The sequence below is a fragment of the Aethalodelphis obliquidens genome, unplaced genomic scaffold (assembly GCF_003676395.1).
Source record: "Aethalodelphis obliquidens isolate GAN/ISIS:26980383/991018 unplaced genomic scaffold, ASM367639v1 scaffold10, whole genome shotgun sequence".
NCBI lineage: Eukaryota > Metazoa > Chordata > Mammalia > Artiodactyla > Delphinidae > Aethalodelphis > Aethalodelphis obliquidens.
In genome coordinates, this window is record NW_020837954.1 from 45,411,844 (window position 1) to 45,430,588 (window position 18,745).

An 18,745-nucleotide genomic window follows, 5' to 3' on the forward strand; every position below is an offset into this window, starting at 1 on the left:
GAAAGTCTCATGATTCATGGAGTACTGGGTAGGGTACACAGAATGGTCTTGCCTCACTAATGAGGAATAATTAGCCCTAGGCTAAGCACTGCTCCAGTTCCACCTAACAAATCTTAAAAGCAAGATAAGAAAAGATCAAATTGTTTCCAAGTCACTTGACAGTGAACCAAAACAAAGTTCCAGAATATTTACAGGAATAAAAAATATATACCGTACCCAGCAAGGTAAAAATTCACAAAGTTGGACATCCAATCAAAAATTACAAGGCATGTAAAGAAGCTAGAAAATATGACCTACAATGAGAGGGGGAAAAAAATCAATTGAAACCAAGCCAGAATTGACACTGATGTTAGAATTAGCAGCAAGAATACTAAAAGTTATTATTTGTATTCCATATGTTTAAAAGTTAAAAACAGTTTGTTTTAAAAGACTCCAATTTGACTTCTAAAAATGAAAACTACAACGTGTGAGATTAAAAACATACTGGATGGAATTAATGTCAGATGAGACACTGGAGAAGAAAATATTAGAACACTTAAAAACATAGCAATATGGGCTTCCCTGTTGGTGCAGTGGTTAAGAATCCACCTGCCAATGCCGGAGACATGGGTTTGAGCCCTGGTCCGGGAAGATCCCACATGCCACGGAGCAACTAAGCCCATGCGCCACAACTACTGAGCCTGCACTCTAGAGCCCGTGAGCCACAACTACTGAGCTTGCATGCCGCCAACTACTGAAGCCCGCCTACCTAGAGCCCGTGCTCCGCAACGAGAAGCCACCTCAATGAGAAGCCTGCGCACCACAACAAAGAGTAGTCCCCACTTGCCACAACTAGAGAAAGCCCGCATGCAGCAATGATGACCAACACAGCCAAAAATAAAAATAAATAAAATAAATAAATTAAAAAAAAAAACAATCAATGTAACTCATCATATTAACAAACTACAAAAGCAAAACCACATAATCATCTCAATAGACTCAGCAAAATCAGCTGACAAAAACCAACATCCAATCCTGATTTAAAACTGTCAAACTAGAAATAGGAGCATCCTCAATCTGATAAAGAGCAACTACAAAAAACCTACAGCTGGGACTTCCCTGGCAGTCCACAGGTTAAGACTCCGCACTTCCACTGCAGGGGGCAGGGGTTTGATCCCCGGTTGGGGAACTAAGATCCTGCATGCCATGCAGTATGGCAATAAATAAAAAACAAAAAAAACCTACACCTAACATCATACTTAATAATGAAAGAATGAATGCTTTCACCTTAAGATCAGGAACAACATAAGGATGTCCACTCTTTCCATGTTTACTTAATATTGTACTGGACATTCCAGCCAGTGCAATAGAGAAGTAAAATAAATAAAACACATAGATATTGAAAAGTTTTCTTTATTCACTAAAATAATCAACTATGTAGAAAATGCTGTGGAATCTATAGAAAGCTTCTAGAACTAATAAATGAGTACAGCAAGATTGTAGGATTCAAGTGAATACACAAAAAATAATCGTATTTCTGTATACTAGCAAAGAAAAATCAGAAATTTAATTTTTTTAATCCATTTACAATATTATCAAAAATATTAAGCACTTAGAGATAAATCTGACAAAAATGTGAAAGAACTGTACATTGAAAACTAAAAATTATTGATGAGAAAAATTAAAAGGGATAATAATAAATGGGAAGATATATTATATCCATGGGTTGGATGACTCAATATTGAGAACTGTCAGTTTTCCCCAAGTTGATCTATAAACTCCACACAAGGGCTTCCCTGGTGGTGCAGTGGTTGGGAGGCCGCCTGCCAATGCAGGGGACATGGGTTTGAGCCCTGGTCCAGGAGGATCCCACATGCCGCGGAGCAGCTGGACCCGTGCGCCACAGCTGCTGAGCCTGCGCTCTAGAGCCTGTGAGCCACAAATACCGAGCCTGAGTGCCACAGCTACTCAGGCCAGCGTGCTCCGCAACAAGAGAAGCCACTGTGATGGGAGGCCCACGCACCACAGTGAAGAGTAGCCCCCATTCCCACAACTAGAGAAAGCCTGTGCGCAACAACGAAGACCCAGTGCAGCCAAAAATAAATAAATAAATAAATATTTTTTAAAAAAAACAAGAAAAAACCTCCATACAATGTCAACCAAAATCCCAGCAGACTTTTTGTAGAAATTTACAAATTGATTATAAAATTCTTATGGAAGTTCGAAGAACCTAGAATAGCTGAAATAACTTCAAAAAAGGACAAATTTGGAGAGGTCTTGTATCTATTTTCATTAACAAGAAAACCAGCAAACAACCCAATTTTAAAATGGTCCAAAGATTTGAATATTTTACCAAAGGATATACATGGATAGTAAATAAGCACATGTAAATATGCCCAACATCATTAATTAGGGAAATGCAAAGTAAAACCACAATGAGATACCACTATATAACAATAGGAATGGCTAAAACTTTAAAAAGTTGACCATACCAAATGTTAGTGAGAATATAGAGGAACTGGAACTCTCATACATTGCTGGAATGGATATAAAATGGTACAACCACTTTGAAAAACAGCCTGACAGTTTCTTAAAATGTTAAATATATACCTTCCTTATGATATAGCCGTTACACTCCTAGGTACTTTACCAAGGAGAAATGAAATTATAAGTCCATATGAAGACTTATACACAAATGTTCATAGCAGCTTTATTTAAAATAGCCAAAAACTGGAAACAAATCCAAATGTCCATCAACAGATGAATGAATAAACTGTGATATAGCCATACAATGGAATACTACTCAGCATAAAAAAAAATGAATCATTGATACATGCTAGAACATGGATGATCTCAAAATAATTACTCTGAGTGAAAGAAGTCAAGACCCCAGCCACCAGCCACCAAAAAACGAAGTAGATATTATATGATTCCAGTATAGAAAGCATGCCTGGGGATTGGGAGACATATAAGGTAGAGGTAGGAAGAAGAACAGGAAGGAGGAATTACAAGAGACACAAGGAAACTTTTGGGAGTCATGGATATATTCATTATATTGATTGTGATGATAGTTTCACAGGTATACAGATGTCAAAACTTATCAAATTGTACATGTTAAATATGTGCAGAGTACTGTATGTCAGTTATACTTCAATAAAGATGTTAACTTTTTTTTTTTTTTTTTTTGCTGTACACAGGCCTCTCACTTCTGTGGCCTCTCCCGTTGCAGAGCACAGGTTCCAGACACACAGGCTCAGAGGCCATGGCTCACAGGCCTAGCTGCTCCACGGCATGTGGGATCTTCCCGGACCGGGGCACGAACCCGTGTCCCCTGCATTGGCAGGCGGACTCTCAACCACTGCGCCACCAGGGAAGCCCAAGCTGTTAACTTTTTTAATGAAAAAGCAACCCAGGGACTTCTGCTTCTGGAAAGATAGAGTAGATATACTCTTCCATATCCCTCCCACTAAGTACAACTAAAACTCTTAGACTTTTTTTACACAACAAAAATAAGATATTGAAAGGTAAAGAGGCTGACCAGCTAGAGACTTTCAGACCCAAGAAACAACAGGGTGGTGAGTTCCCTGGGCATTCCTTTTGCTTTATATATCCCAGACTGAGTTCTGGAAAAGCTGATAATCCAGAAACACCTACAAATGTAGACAAAAAAAGCCCCAAGAAAATCCTGCTCTCAGGGCTTCCCTGGTGGTACAGTGGTTAAGAATCTATCTGCCAATGCAGGAGACACGGGTTTGAGCCCTAGTCCAGGAAGATCCCACATGCCATGGAGCAACTAAACCTGTGTGCCACAACTACTGAAGCCCGAGAACCCTAGAGCCTATGCTCTGCAACAAGAGAAGCCACTGCAATGAGAAGCCTGTGCACCACAACGAAGAGTAGCCCCTGCTCACTGCAACTAGAGAAAGCCCATGTGCAGCAACAAAGACCCAACACACCCAAAAATAAATAAATAAATTGAAAAAAAAAAAGAAAGAAAGGAAATCCTGCTCTATCTAAAGGACCAGGAAAGGGGCAGCCTAGCAGGGCATCCCCTTGCTGGGTTAGTGTCAGAGAAGGTCAAGTGACAAACTGACCCCCCGTCGTGTCAGTGGAGGCCACACAAGGAAGAGTAATGAGGCACTCTTCCTCCTCCCAACTAGGGTGGTATTGGTGAAGGCTTAGTGGGGAATCTGAATTCCCACCCCCACCCAGCAATAATAAGGTACTCCTCCCCCACCAGGGTGGCAACAGAGACCGAGTGGGGAACATGGACTTCCACATCCATCCGACCATAACAAGGGGCACCTCTCTTCCCCTGTCAGCACAGTGTCAGAGGAGGTCTGTGAAAATAGAAGATTTAGATAACATCTAGAGTCTCATAACATTATAGCCAAAATGTCCAGGATTCAATCAAAATCAGTCATATGAAGAACCAGGAAAATCTCAACTTGAATGAGAAAATACAACAGGTACCAACACTGAAATGACACAAGTGTTAGAATTATCTGACAAGGATTTTAAAGTAGCCGTCATAAAAATGTTTCAAACAAACAATCATCAACACTTGAAACAAATGAAAAAATATAAAGTCCCACAAAGAAATAGAAGATATAAAGAAGAACTAATGACAAAAATCAAACTAACCCACAATGAATGGGCTCAACAGCAGAATGCAGAGGATAGATGAAAGAAGTAATGAATCTGGAGAGTGTATAATAGAAATCCTCCAATCTGAGCAACTGAGAGAAAATAGATTGGAAAAAAGAAGAAGGAGGAGGAGGAGGAGGAGAAAAGAAGGGAGCCTGGGGGACTTATGGGACTATAACAAAATATCTAACATTTTGGAGTTCCAGAATTTTCTTTCCCAGTGGAGTCCCAGAAGGAGAAGGGAAAGAGAGTGAGGCTGAAAATATATTCAAAGAAATAACGGCTGAAAATTTTCCAAATTTGGCAAAAAACATAAGATTCAAGAAGCTGAGTGAATTCTGACAAGGATAAACTCAAAGAAATCTATACCAAGACATCAAAATCAAATTTCTGAAAACTAATAACAAAAAAATCTCAAAAGCAGTGAGAGAAAAATGATACCTCACTTATAAGAGAAAACAATCTGAATGACAGCAGATTTCTCATCACAAACTACTGAGGCCAAAAGACAGTGGCAAGACATTTTTCAAGTGTTAAAACAAAAGGACTGTCATCCCAGAATTTTATATCCAACAAAAAAAATATCCTAGAGACTGACATATAGAGTGAAGTCAGTCAGAAAGAGAGAAACAAATATGGTATATTAACGCATATTTGTGGAATCTAGAAAAATGGTACAGATGAACCAGTTTGCAAGGCAGAAATACAGACATAGATGTAGAGAAAAAATGTATGGGCACCAAGGGGGGAAAGGTGGGGTGGGATGAATTGGGAGATTGGAATTAACATATATAAACTAATATATATAAAATAGATCAACACTTGAAATAAGAACCTGCTGTATAGCACAGGGAACCCTGCTTCACTTCTCTGTACAGTAGAAACTAACACAACATTGTAAAACAACTATACCCCAATAAAAAAATAAATTAATAAAATAAAATAAAATAAGAATATCTTTCAGGAATGAGGGGCGGAATTCCCTGGTGGTCCAGGTTAGGCCCAGGTTAGGACTCTGCACTTCCACTGCAGGGGGCACAGGTTCAATTCCTGGTCAGGGAAATAAGATCCTGCATACGGTGCAGTGTGGCCAAAAAAAAAAGGAGTGAGGGGAAAAATCAAGACATTCTCAGAAGAAGGAAAACTAAGAATTGTTACTATCAGACCTACTTAAAAAGAATGGCTAAAGAAAGTACTTAATCAGAAAGGAATTATAAAAGCAGGCATCTTGGAACATCAGAAAGGAAGAAACAACAGCAAAAGAGTAAAAATATAAGTAAATACAACAGACACTTAAGTTTTCTAAATTATATTTGACAATTGAAGCAAGAATTAGACATCTGTCTGATGTGGTTTCCAATGTATGTAGAGGAAATATTTAAGATACTGTTGTTATAAATGCGAGAGGATAAAGGATTTAAATGAAGAGAGGAAGAGGTGGGTGTGACTATAAAGGGGTAGGATGAGGGAGATCTTTGTGGTGATGGAATAGTTTTGTATCTTGATTGTGGTGGTGGTTCCACAAATCTATACGTGTGATAACATGGCATAGAGCTATGCACACACATTTCATCCATGTCAATTTTCTGGTTTTGATATTACACTATAGTTACACAAGATATATCCATTGGGGGAAATTGCATGAAGGGTACAGGCGATCTCTCTGTACTATATTTACAACTTCCTGTGGATCTATAATTATTTCAAAATAAAAAGTTAATTTAAAAATGTAATTACATAAAATACAAAAAAAAAAACCCAGCAATACCTAATAAGTGAAAGCAAAAATGAAACAAATAAATCCAACTGTGTATTGAGTTAGTAGTACAACCACACAGAGGAATTATTTTAAGTGACCTTAAACACAGCAATTTGACTCTACATCCTTAATAGGAAATACGCTAAGGACAAAAAAACAATTGCAAAGAAAGAAATAAAAACTTAAACCATTTAAGTAACCTTACTGATGGTAGTCTCATTTTATTCTGATATTGCTGTGTGTTTATCACAGAATAAAACAGATAAGTAATTATGCTGGCCTCATTAAGAGCCAGTATCCTTTTTTGGTGTGGGAGAAAGGAGATAGAGAATTAAGATAGTTAAAACTGTCGAAAACTGAATTGAATGGGAAATACCAGTAAATTTCATAATGTATTTTCCCTTAAAAAGAGAAATAATGAAACAAGAAATCATATTTCTTAGTTCTGCTCACTGCAAAGTCCTAGAATCAACAACCAACCCAGAAGCAATGAGCACCACCAGATTGTGCTCTCTAAATAATATTCCTACAAAGAGGAAATAGGGGTTTTCCCTGGTGGCGCAGTGGTTGAGAGTCCGCCTGCCGATGCAGGGGACACAGGTTCGTGCCCTGGTCTGGGAGGATCCCACATGCCGCGGAGCGGCTGGGCCCATGAGCCATGGCCGCTGAGCCTGCGCATCCAGAGCCTGTGCTCCGCAACGGGAGAGGCCACAACAGTGAGAGGCCCGCGTATCACAAAAAAAAAAAAAAAGAGGAAACAGGGTTTCTTAGAGAAATAGCTGATTCTAGGTCTGGGCCAGGACATGTACAAGATGAGCCTGAAACATTTGTCCCAATATTAGGATATCAAGGATGCTAGAGAAACTACTAGGCAGTTTCAAAACACTAGCACCGGACAAAACCCCTACTGTCCAAAGATGGGACAATTTAAGCATCAAGAATAATACTTGCAATGGATTAAAATGTAGCCAAAATGTATAAATCTGTGAATTCATGATGGGACTCAAGATAATAAAAATAACTTTATTGATCACCTTTGGAGAATACTAGGGAACCAACTCATTTTGAAAACTGATAAATAAAGGGGAAAAAATCATTTATCCATCCTTTCATATGTGAACTATACCACACAATAACTAAAACTTTACTGAGGAGATATTTCTCTTTATAAATGCCGTAGAGCTAATAAATGAAGAAATAATGATATCCTCAAATTGAATGCACCATTCTGCAACCCTGTATAGAATAAAGGATCTAGGCAATTTTCATCAAGGGCTGCTAACATCAGTAAAAGAGTGATATCTAGACCCCATGAACCTCCTGATGAACGTACACATCACCACTTAGGAACTGTTCCAGCCCCCAAAATTGAACGTGAATCTGCTCTTACCAATTCACAGGAATAACACCATGGGGATGCAGTGAGAAAACCCAGACTCTGGGAAACCCTACAGTGCAAACAACCCAGTTTCTTCCACAAATAACGAGAGAAAAAGAGAGAGAGAGAAAGAAACCTACAGATTTAAAGAGACTTAAGAGACACATCAGCCAATTGTAATGCAGGAGTCCTATTTGGATCCTGATTTCAACTATAGGGGGAAATAAATGTTGAACAAATATTTGATGCTATTAATGTCTTGTTTTTAACTTTGAGCTTTGATAGCTATGGTTGGTATGTTTATTTATGTTCTTAGCATTTAGAGATACATACTGAAAAATTTACAGATGAAATAATATGCTGTCTTGATTTGCTTCAAAATAACCAGGGTTCAAGGAGGAAAGTGGGAGGTGAGCATAAATGAAATGATTGGCTATGAGTTGATCACTGGGTGTTAAGGCTGTGTGATAAGTACATAGAAATTCATTTTACTATTCTCTCCACTTTTGTATGGCTTTGAAACTTTTCATAATAAAAATTTTAGGGCTTCCCTGGTGGCACAGTGGTTAAGAATCCACCTGCCAATGCAGGGGACATGGGTTTGAGCCCTGGTCTGGGAAGATCCCACATGCCTCAGAGCAACTAAACCTGTGTGCCACAACAACTGCGCCTGCACTCTAGAGCCCACGAACCACAACTACTGAGTGTATGGGCCACAACTACTAAAGCCCATGCACCTGGAGCCCTTGATCCACAGCAGGAGAGGCCACTGCAATGAGAAGCCCGCGCACCGCAACTAAGAGTAGCCCCGACTTGCCGCAAATAGAGAGAGCCCGCGCACAGCAACAAAGACCCAAAACACAGCCAAAAATTAAAAACAAATTTTTGTAATATACCCTTATAGAGCCAGAAAACTGAATTCTTATAATTGCCTCCGTGATCTCCACCTATTGGTCTTTCTTCTGTTCTCTGGAGCCTAGAAGACTAGTATCACAGTAATAGTAATAATAATAATATCAACAATAACAGCCAACATTTTTGGAGCACATACTTACTAAGTGCTAAATTCAGGTTATGAGCTTTTTATGAAGATTTTCATGTAATCCTGACAAAGTCCTAAAGTAGGTACAATTATTATCCCGTTTTACAGATGAGGAACCTGAGGGCAATAGGTTTGATGACAGAGCTCAGCCTCAAACCAAAATCTGACTGCGGATTTCCAGCTTATAACCACTAAGCTACGCCAACACACAGGGTAAAAGGTGAAGAGGGCTGTCATGGCCTCAGTCTTCCCTTTTTTGGGTTAAGCATCCTGACTTCTTTCACTCTGCCCCTCCCTGCCAATGTGGCTTCAATGTCCCACACCATCATTGGAGCACCCTTGGAGCACCTTGGAGTTATAGAAGCAGTTGAGTTTCTTGAAAGCATCCTAGGCTCCCTGTACAGCTTGCGCCACCCCCATGCACACCCAAGCTGCGGGGATTGCCAGACAATCTCTAGTCGGCCTGCATCCAGGCTGGGATCCTGAACATGTGCAAGTCCCAGGGGTGGCATGGCTCACCTGGGCCTCGGTGCCTCTTCTCCATCCAGATGTAGCAGTTGTTCTGGGCCACCCCGGTCTGCGAGTCCAGGAATGGGAGACGCACGCTGCGCTCTGCGCACAGGCGCGAGTTATAACTCCGGCAGTGCTCAATGGCCTCCTTGTAGAACTGGTCCCCGAGCCTGCCGGGAGACAGAGAGAGGAGGAATGAGGCCAGGGAAAACCAGAACACACGCAGAAGGAAACTGAAGTCACCCACCCACCTCCCAGGGAAGATTTTGCGGTTATGAAGACCAAGGCAATGTGTACCGAGAGCTTTGCCAAGCAGCAGAATCCAACTCAGTGTCAGGTCTCCAATAGGTTCTATTTCCTGTACTAGATCCACCAGGAAGCTTAGAAACCCCTTTAACAAAGAAATGAGGACCCCAAGAATAAACCACCAGTAAAAGTGACACTTCCCTGTTCTGGGAAGCATGAGGTCCCACTCCAGAATGGAGGTAGCTCTAGAACAACCTCCTGCATGGGATCTACTAGGACACCAGGCTTCTAGAGCCCCCTGCCCCTTAAAATCCCCCATGAGCCACACTTTTTTCTCAGTGGTAACCAACAAAGGCACTCTAGATTGAACCCAAACCACCAGCACAGATACAAAGATTTCCATTACAATAGAAGAGAAACACTCCATAGAAAAGACTAGAAGGTCAGAGGAAACATCCTGTAAAAGTAGAGCTATTATGGAGGAAGGAGGTGAAGAAGGGCATGCACCAATCTTTTAAAACCACACACTTAAAGAAAAATAACTTTCTGATGGAAAACAAACAAAAGAAACATTTGAAATAATAATAGTTGATTTTTGACCTCAAAATAATTCCATTCCCAGAGTTTAATACACAAATAGAAAGACCTTTCTGGTTTGCTGGAGTGGTGATCTGATTAAGCACAGTAAATTTTAGGTGTCTGAATCTTTGGTATCCTTGGACATGTGGTGATGCTACTAATTTTAAGACAATGTCCTTTTCAAAAACCAAAAATACAACATTCTATAATTGATCAATCTTAAAACACAAACATAATCAATGAGATCAAATACCTAACAAGTAAAAGATAGGCATATGGCAGAGGTTAATAATGACCCAAGGGGCCTTCCCTGGTGGCGCAGTGGTTAAGAATCCGCCTGCCAATGCAGGGGACACGGGTTCGAGCCCTGGTCCGGGAAGATCCCACATGCCGCAGAGCAACTAAGCCCGTGTGCCACAACTACTGAGCCTGCGCTCTAGAGTCCGCGAGCCACAACTACTGAGCCCACATGCCGCAACTACTGAAGCCTGCGCTCGGCAACAAGAGAAGCCACTGCAGTGAGAAGCCCGTGCACCGCAACGAAGAGTAGACCCCACTCGCTGCAACTAGAGAAAGCCTGCGTGGCAACAAAGACTCAATGCAGCCAAAAATAAATAAAATAAATTAAAAAAAAATAATGGCCCAAGGAATTACAGATGTAATCACATGATGTCTACCAGGTAAAGCAGAGATTCTTAGTGAGGAGAGTGAGGAAAAGGCAGGAAGAGGAGGAGCCTCAGGGATTACAGAGCCAAAAGGGAGACTCCAGTAGCTCATTTTGAAGGGACATTATGAATGTCCCTATTTTTTGGTCTATGTAGATCCAAGGATGCCAAAATGGGGGGGGGAGGGGTCTAAGTTTAAAATAATATATTTCTTAACCAAAATATTTAGAGCAGTAAAGAAAGAAAAATTTACATGGAGTCTTCTGTACTCTTTTTCACTTTTTTATTGAAGTGTAGTGGATGTACAATATTTTGTAAGCTACAGGTGTACAATATATAGTGAGTCACAATTTTTAAAGGTTATATTCCATTTATAGCTATCGTAAAATATTGGCTATATTCCCTGTATTGTACAGTATACCCTTGTAGCTTATTTTATATGTAACAGTTTGTACCTCTTAATACCCTACCCCTATCTTGCCCCTCCCCCTTCCCTCTCCCCACTGTTAACCACTAGTTTGTTCTCTTTATCTGTGAGTCTGCTTCTTTTTTGTTATATTCACTAGTTTGTTGTATTTTTTAGATTGCACATATAAGTGTTATCATGCAGTATTTGTCTTCTTACCCTTTTTTAAAAGTCAATGGGTCAGACTGTACCAAAAATTTTAAAGCAAATTCCTTATTCTGGGAGGATACAATCATTGAAGCTTCTGAGGCATCTTTTGGAAACTACTTGTGGACGTGCCTCCTAAAAAAAAGCCCTTTGCTCCTTTTTTACCTCTGGGCATCTTCCCTCTCACAAGGACGGCATAACAGCTCAGAAAGTGTCTAGCAGTTGCAAAACCTAACTGTAATCAAATTATAATAGTCACACAGCTGGAAATGAATTGGGGAGGGGGAATGAAAGCCCATCAAAATGCTATAAAATGGAACTGCACATAAGCTGATGTAATCAAAGTTAGTAACAAGGATCATGAGATTGATCAAAAATAAAGAACCATTTCCTGCAAAGCGTTCGCATCTGTGTCCCACCAGTTTAAATACCTCCTTCTGCTAAGGCGATGCAGCTCAGTGTAACAGAACTGTCGAGGGCAGCTCAGCCCAGGCAAGGTGACACACAGCCTGTCCAGGGTGTCCTGGGGGCTCCAGCTTCCCTCCACATAACAGAGACCAGTCACATCACATGGACGAGAACTGACAAGAACACACGACAGAGAAGCGTCTGATGTGAGAAGCCGTTATCTGGTTTCCCAGGATATTTTGACAGACTGCCAAGAAAGATGTTAACTATTCCAACTCCAAAACTTCTGCTTAAAGAGAAACCATGGAAGGAAAGGAGGAGGGACGGAGGGAGGGGAAGGAAGGAAGGAAGGGAGGGAGGGAAGGAGAGAGGGAGGGGAAGGAAGGAAGAAAATTGTACACTAAAATTCATCAACTGGATAGCTAGTGGGAAGGAGCCACATAGCACAGGGAGATCAGCTTGGTGCTTTGTGACCACCTAGAGGGGTGGGATAGGGAGGGTGGGAGGGAGGGAGACGCAAGAAGGAAGAGATATGGGGACATATGTATATGTATAACTGATTCACTTCGTTATAAAGCAGAAACTAACACAGCATTGTAAAGCAATTATACTCCAATAAAGATGTTAAAAAAATAAATAAATAAAATAAAGATGCCTTCAAAAGAATTAAAAAATAAAGAAAAAAAAAAACTCATCAACTGGAGAGAAGAGGGTTTCCATTTTCAAAACAAACTTCTGGAAGCCAGTACAAAAGAAATCTACAATAGGATCTCAAATCAGACTTTTCTCGATGTGCCTGGAACTTGCTTCCAACAGCTTGAATCCCAAAAAGAGAAACAAGAAAGTGAACTTGCTGAAAATGAGAAGTGCGTTTGGCCAAGTCCATGCCCCATACTGAATGGAACGAAAAAGTCAAACAAAGTGGCTCACTGGGTGAAAATTAATTTCATCTTAAATACTTTCCACTTTCATAACATGCAATGTTATTAGTAACAGGCATGCTGCGGGGAAATGTGTATTTTTAAATGTAATCTTTGTGTGAATGATACCTCCCTCATGTAAACAGGAGAGATTTTCTGAGGACTGGAACAACCGTATTAAAGACTGAAGCTACAAAAACGTGACAGCCGTCACCCTCTGCCATCGCCTCCAGGGAAGTCACTTTTAAACAGGCCAGGCATTGGCAGCGATTTGGAAACAAAAGTTTAAAGCCTTTTTTAAGATATGTGAGGAGAAAAGAGACTTCATCCTCTGATAAATTCAAGCTGCACTTCTCCAAAAGTTAATTAGCCAAAAGCTTCACAGGGCTTGCTCTGTTCTCTAGAAGAAAATCAATGGCCAGGTCTCCCTAACCCATGGAAAGCAATTTAAACAGGAGAGGGGACAAATGTCCTTTTCAATGTGGTATTTCTTTTTTTTTTAAATTGAAGTATACCTGATTTACAATGTTGTGTTAATTTCAAGCGTACAGCAAAGTGATCCAATTATACATACATATATACATATACTTTTTCAGATTCTTTTCCATTATAGGTTATTATAAGATATTGAGTGTAGTTCCCTGTGCTACACAGTAGGTCCTTGTTGTTTATCTATTTTATACATAGTAGTATGTATATGTTAACCCCAAACCCCTAATTTATCTCTCCTCTCCCCATGTGGTATTTCTTTTTAAAAAATCCCACATTGGGGGCTTCCTTGGTGGCGCAGTGGTTGAGAGTCTGCCTGCCGATGCAGGGGACACGGGTTCATGCCACGGTCCGGGAAGATCCCACGTGCCGCAGAGCGGCTGGGCCCATGAGCCATGGTCGCTGAGCCTGCGCGTCCAGAGCCTGTGCTCCGCAACGGGAGAGGCCACAACAGTGAGAGGCCCGCGTACCACATAAAAAAAAAAAAAATCCCACATTGATAGGATCCCAGGGGTGACATTTGCATTAAAGTTGCAAGGGGCAGGGACTTCCCTAGTGGTCCAGCGGTTAAGACTCCTCGCTCCCAGTGCAGGGGGCCCGAATCAGGGAACTAGATCCCGCGTGCATGCCACAACTAAGAGTCTGCATGCCACAGCTAAGACCCAGCACAGCCAAAATAAAAAATAAATAAATATTAAAAAAAAAAAAAAGAAAAGGAAGTTGCAAGGGGCAGAGGAAGGGGCAGAGGAAGCTGGGAAAGGCTGGCAGCAAATGAATCATTTCGTGCAGTGGTGACCAGTGTGCCCCAGGCTGGGACAGGCACGGCCCAGCCTCAGCCATCACCTGTCTGCATCAAACCAAGGGGGCTAGATTTTCCACAGGGTGATAGATGTCTTGGGCTCAAAGAAGCTGGCACGAGGCAGAGCTGAATGATGGTCTCATCAACAACTGACTTCAGGCTACTCAAGGCTGAAATCAGAAGCAGGAAAGGCAGGGGGAACAAAGTGCTGGGCTCTCCGCCAGAGCAGGAGCCCCTCACGGCCTGCTGCTTGGAGCAGTGCTGGCTGCCCCGTGCCGGAGCTTTTGTGAGGGGTTTTGTGGGATCCTTAGCCATCCCTTCTGGAGCGAGAGAGCCATCCTAGCTCTGAGAGCCTTCCAGTGGCCCTCCTTGAGCGCATCTGTGGAGAAATGGATTCTAGGCACCAAAGAGGATTCAGAGTGGAAAAAAATAAGACTTCTCCAAAATGACTGCCAGCTAGGCTCCACATGTGATCTTCAGAGCCTGTCATACCCTCTCCAAGACGCCCTGCTCCCCTTCCTCACATTTCCACCTCCCTCTCTCGAGACCTTGCCTGTTCTCTTAGATTCCATGTCCACTGTGCCGAACAGACTCCCAACTCCGACCCCCAACCCAGACACCTAGGGCCCCTCCCTCTTCATTGTCCCTGTGGTCCCATGTTCTGACCCAAGGACAAGTGTCCTGCCCTGCCTCAAACATGTGTCCAAGAGTGAATTCTTCATGCCCTGCCAAAGACTGCTCCCTCCCCAGTCTCCACAGGGGTGGGAGCGGGGACCTGAGGGAACCCTGCTCTGTCTCTCCCCAGCACCGTGTCCTTGACCCTCCCCTATCCTTCAGCCCAGCTGGCACTGAATTCTTTCATGTCTCGGGGAGCTCTCCCATTCTCTCCTTTCCCACCCCGTGGCCACAGGTCCCTTCCAGCTGTAAAAACAGGACCTTGGCCCATCACAGCTATTTGTGCTCATAAACAGAGATAAGCAGAGATAAAGAGGAGCTCAGGCCTGTGGCAGATTGCTGGCCCTGCCTTCCCCCATCGGCCCCTCTTCTCTGTGGGCACCTGGCTTTCCTGCTGTCTCACTCAGCTGCCCAACTTCCACAACGGCCCACACACACACATTAAAACTCATCTACACCAATTTGCTAACTTCCTCCTGTTTGCATTTAAACACGTTTAACTCTAACTGTGGCAGGGAAAGCCATCTCCCATTTGTGTCGTGTTTTGTAATAATTAGCAAGCAGGGGGCAATATTTGCCAAGGTGGGGGAACCTTTTCATTTTCCTCACGGTTACACTGTTCCTCAAGCTGCCCTTGAAAGAAAACCAAGTTTAGTGTTTGTTATGGACTGAATTGCATCCCCCCCACACCCGTGAAATTCACGTGTTGAAGCCCTGACCCCACAATGGATGGTATTTGGAGATGGGACCTTTGGGAGGTAATTAGGTCATGAGAGTAAAGCACCCAAGATGGGATTATCACTTTCTCTCTCCCTCTCCCTCCCCCTCTGTCTCTGTCTCTCTCTCTCTCTCTGCCATGTGAGGACATAGCAAGAAGGCAATTACCTGTGACCCAAGAAGAGGGCCCTTACCAGACCTCACCTAGACCATGCTGCCACACTGATCTCAGACACCCCAGCCACCAGAATTGTGAGAAATAAATGTCCGTTGTTTAAGCCACCCAGTCTATGGTTATTTTGTTATAGCAGCCCCAGCTAAGACAGGGTTTCTTATATAAAATAGGAAGGGATATAGAGGATTTTAAGAGAGAGATTCAATCCCCTTCCTCCTCATTCTGTCCTCTTCCAACAAAAACAACAATAATAATACTATTAACAATGGCAATTTTAACTCAACTCAATGTTTAATATTTGTCTTCCCTACTAGACTACAAACTCCATGAGGGCAGGGACCACATCTGCAGGGCCACTGCACACAGCCATTCAGATTTTACACTAAACCACACCAGGCTCACCTTTCATATAAACTCCAGTGTGAATCGTACTGGAGCAGTGTAACCCAGCAGCCCTGCATACCTGGCTTTTTTAGTGGTTCACCTCCAGCATCTAGCACAGAGCCCAGCACACAGTAAGTGTCCAATAATTCTTTGTTGAATTGCTTTCAACAACTCATATACCACTCACTTATGGTAGAAGTTTCAGTCAGAGCAGTAAAGCACATGGTGCATGCATGGTCTTCTGAGTTTTTTGCACATATAGGTTGGGGATTTAGATTACATGACTGTCTACTTGCAACTTTAAAAAAAATATTAAAAGAATGTTTGCAGGCACTTCCACTTAGTCCTCAGCACCCAGCCCCTGTTCCTGCAGCAGTTTCCTGACTGCAATCGCTACAGCTCTTTTCCTACCCAGCTGACAAAAAGAAGTCTCCCTCGAACCCAGTTTTCAATCTTGCATTCCTCCGTACGGAAGCCAAGATGGCTCCCAAGAGTGCCAAATTCTTCTACTGAGCTGTTAAGGCCCTTGGAGAGTCTTGGTATTGAGGTAGAACAGAGACTTGGAATCAGGCAGATGAGTCCAGCTCCACTGCTTACTGGCTACACGAACCTGGGGCAAGTTACTTACTCTCCTTGAGCCTAAATTCTCCTTCCCACAATATGGGTACATAGCTCCTACTTCAGCTCCAAGATAATTAAATGAGAACCTCTGACTCACAGAGGTAAATGCCTGTCATCAGTGGTGATTCCTCTCTCCTTCCTTCAAAGAGCAGTGTTTTCTGCCACTTTATGACTTGACCCTCTGCCTGAGCAGGCTAATGCCCTCCATGTGACACACATACACACAACAGTATCTTTGAGGTTGTCAGGTACCCACACAAACCTCCAACCCAAGACATTAGGCAGCAGGGTGGTGAGGCCAACCTCAGGCCTCAAGGAGAGCAGAGTAGATGCTGCACGATGATCTCGGGAGTCTAAAGCCTGCCCCAGGTGCAGAAACCACATCTGGCTTGTTTGCTGCTCTATCTCCAAGCCCAGCAGAGCTTGCTGTGTTGGGTTGATGATGAAGGACTGAGTGGATGAATGAATGAATCCTTATCTGACCTTCCTGCGTATATGAAGCAGACAGGCCTTCCCTGGACCCCAACAAAATACTTTACTCAGACCCCCCCACCCCAAGTCTGGAATTCTTGCCTCCTGTCCTTGGCCTGGTTGACCTTACCCTGTTCAAGGGCTGGCTGAAGTCCCACCTCTTCCAGGAAGCTTCCCCAGTTATTCCTGCCAATGGTTCTTGCTCTCTGCCTCTCTGAGCTCCCTAATTGTCTCACTCATGTTTGGCCAGTCTCTACCACCGTCCTTCTCTCTCCCCACCCAACTGGATTATAAACATCTTGAAGACAGGGACTAAGAGTTATATACTTCTGTGCTACCCCACCAAGCACAGTGCTGAGAATGGAGAAGCATGTGATAAATACAGATTGCTTGTTTGAAATGTCACGCCATCCTTAGCAACCTCATGGGAGCTTCACAGTTGGGGGATGCTGAGGACCTTCTTTCTCCAGATGATAATGAAGTGAGCCTGAAGCTACGTGGCTTCTCCAGAGCACAGGATTAGGCATCTGAAAACAGATTTCCTATAAGTTCAAATTCTACTGAATTCTCTTCACCATCTTAAAAAGGGTCACTTCAGCTCTTGAGATTGTATTTCTCCATCTACAGTACTCACGCCAAGATGCAAAACATTCCTCTTCTGTGAACTCTATAAGAAGCTCACTGAATATTGTGCTGTGCTGTCATCAGATCACCCCAGGAAGACTTGCTTCTCTTCTGCTGATGCAGGAAACACCCCTTCTGTGCTTATCAAGAATGCCGTCACTCCACCTTCCAGAAGAAGGATCTAGGGCAGAGGTTCTCAAACTTTGGTTTGTACCAGCATCAATGCGGGCAGGAGGGTGGGGTGGCATTGTGCAATTCTGATGCTGGAGGTGTGCCTGTGATGCAGACATCTGGATTTTTGACAGATTCCCCCAGTGATTCTGAGAAATATGAGACTCACTAATTGAAGGACAGTTCCCCCAAACTCCAAAGCAAGGGCAAGAACAAGAGAACCCTGTGATGCTCTTCAGCCATGTTGTAACAGCAGAGCAGGAAAGCCTGGTTAACTGACTTTAACTCAGCTTGTTTTGTTCCTGTGGGAAATGTTTTTCAGGCAGCAGACATGGATTAACCTGGCAGCACTCACCTGCAGCAGACGAGTCCCACAGAAGTCTGCATCTCTCACAAAACATCCACAAGGCCTGGTCAAGACAACCGTACGGAGATCCTGACTTCCTTAGGGCGGTCACTCTGGAGGCGACTCTGACCTTCCTAACATCACAGGAAAGGCACCTGGGGAACGAGGGTATCGCCTTGCAAAAGCCAAGTCAAACGAAGAATTTTAACCCTAAAACTCCCATCGTGACTTGAAATGCCGCTCAGTCTGACGTTCAGGCCCGCTAGACCCAATAAATCCCTTTTCCGGCATCTGCTCTGGTGAAGATTTTTCAGGGACTTATTATGCAAAGCTGCCTAAGCAAGACGGAATTTATATTGAGAACCTGGCCATGATTTCTGAGCTGCCACTGGGTGTTCTGATGACATATGCAACTTGGGGTTGAAGTCAAGGGGCAGCCAAGGACAGGAGACTAGAGGTAGGAGAAAAGCAGTGTGATTCCTTCCAGTAAATAATGGGAGAATGGGGGAAGGGGAGTGAGAAAAGGG

General features: G+C 42.8%; 1 protein-coding gene across 1 annotated transcript in view; it reads right to left on the reverse strand.

The window, feature by feature from the left end:
• DPF3 (double PHD fingers 3) overlaps positions 1-18,745 on the reverse strand; it is a 299,208-nt gene that overhangs the window by 140,721 nt on the left and 139,742 nt on the right. The window contains exon 2 of the mRNA XM_027111691.1: positions 9,325-9,485. Within this exon, the coding sequence (XP_026967492.1) occupies positions 9,325-9,485 (161 nt within the window). The remainder of the gene's footprint in view (positions 1-9,324; positions 9,486-18,745) is intronic.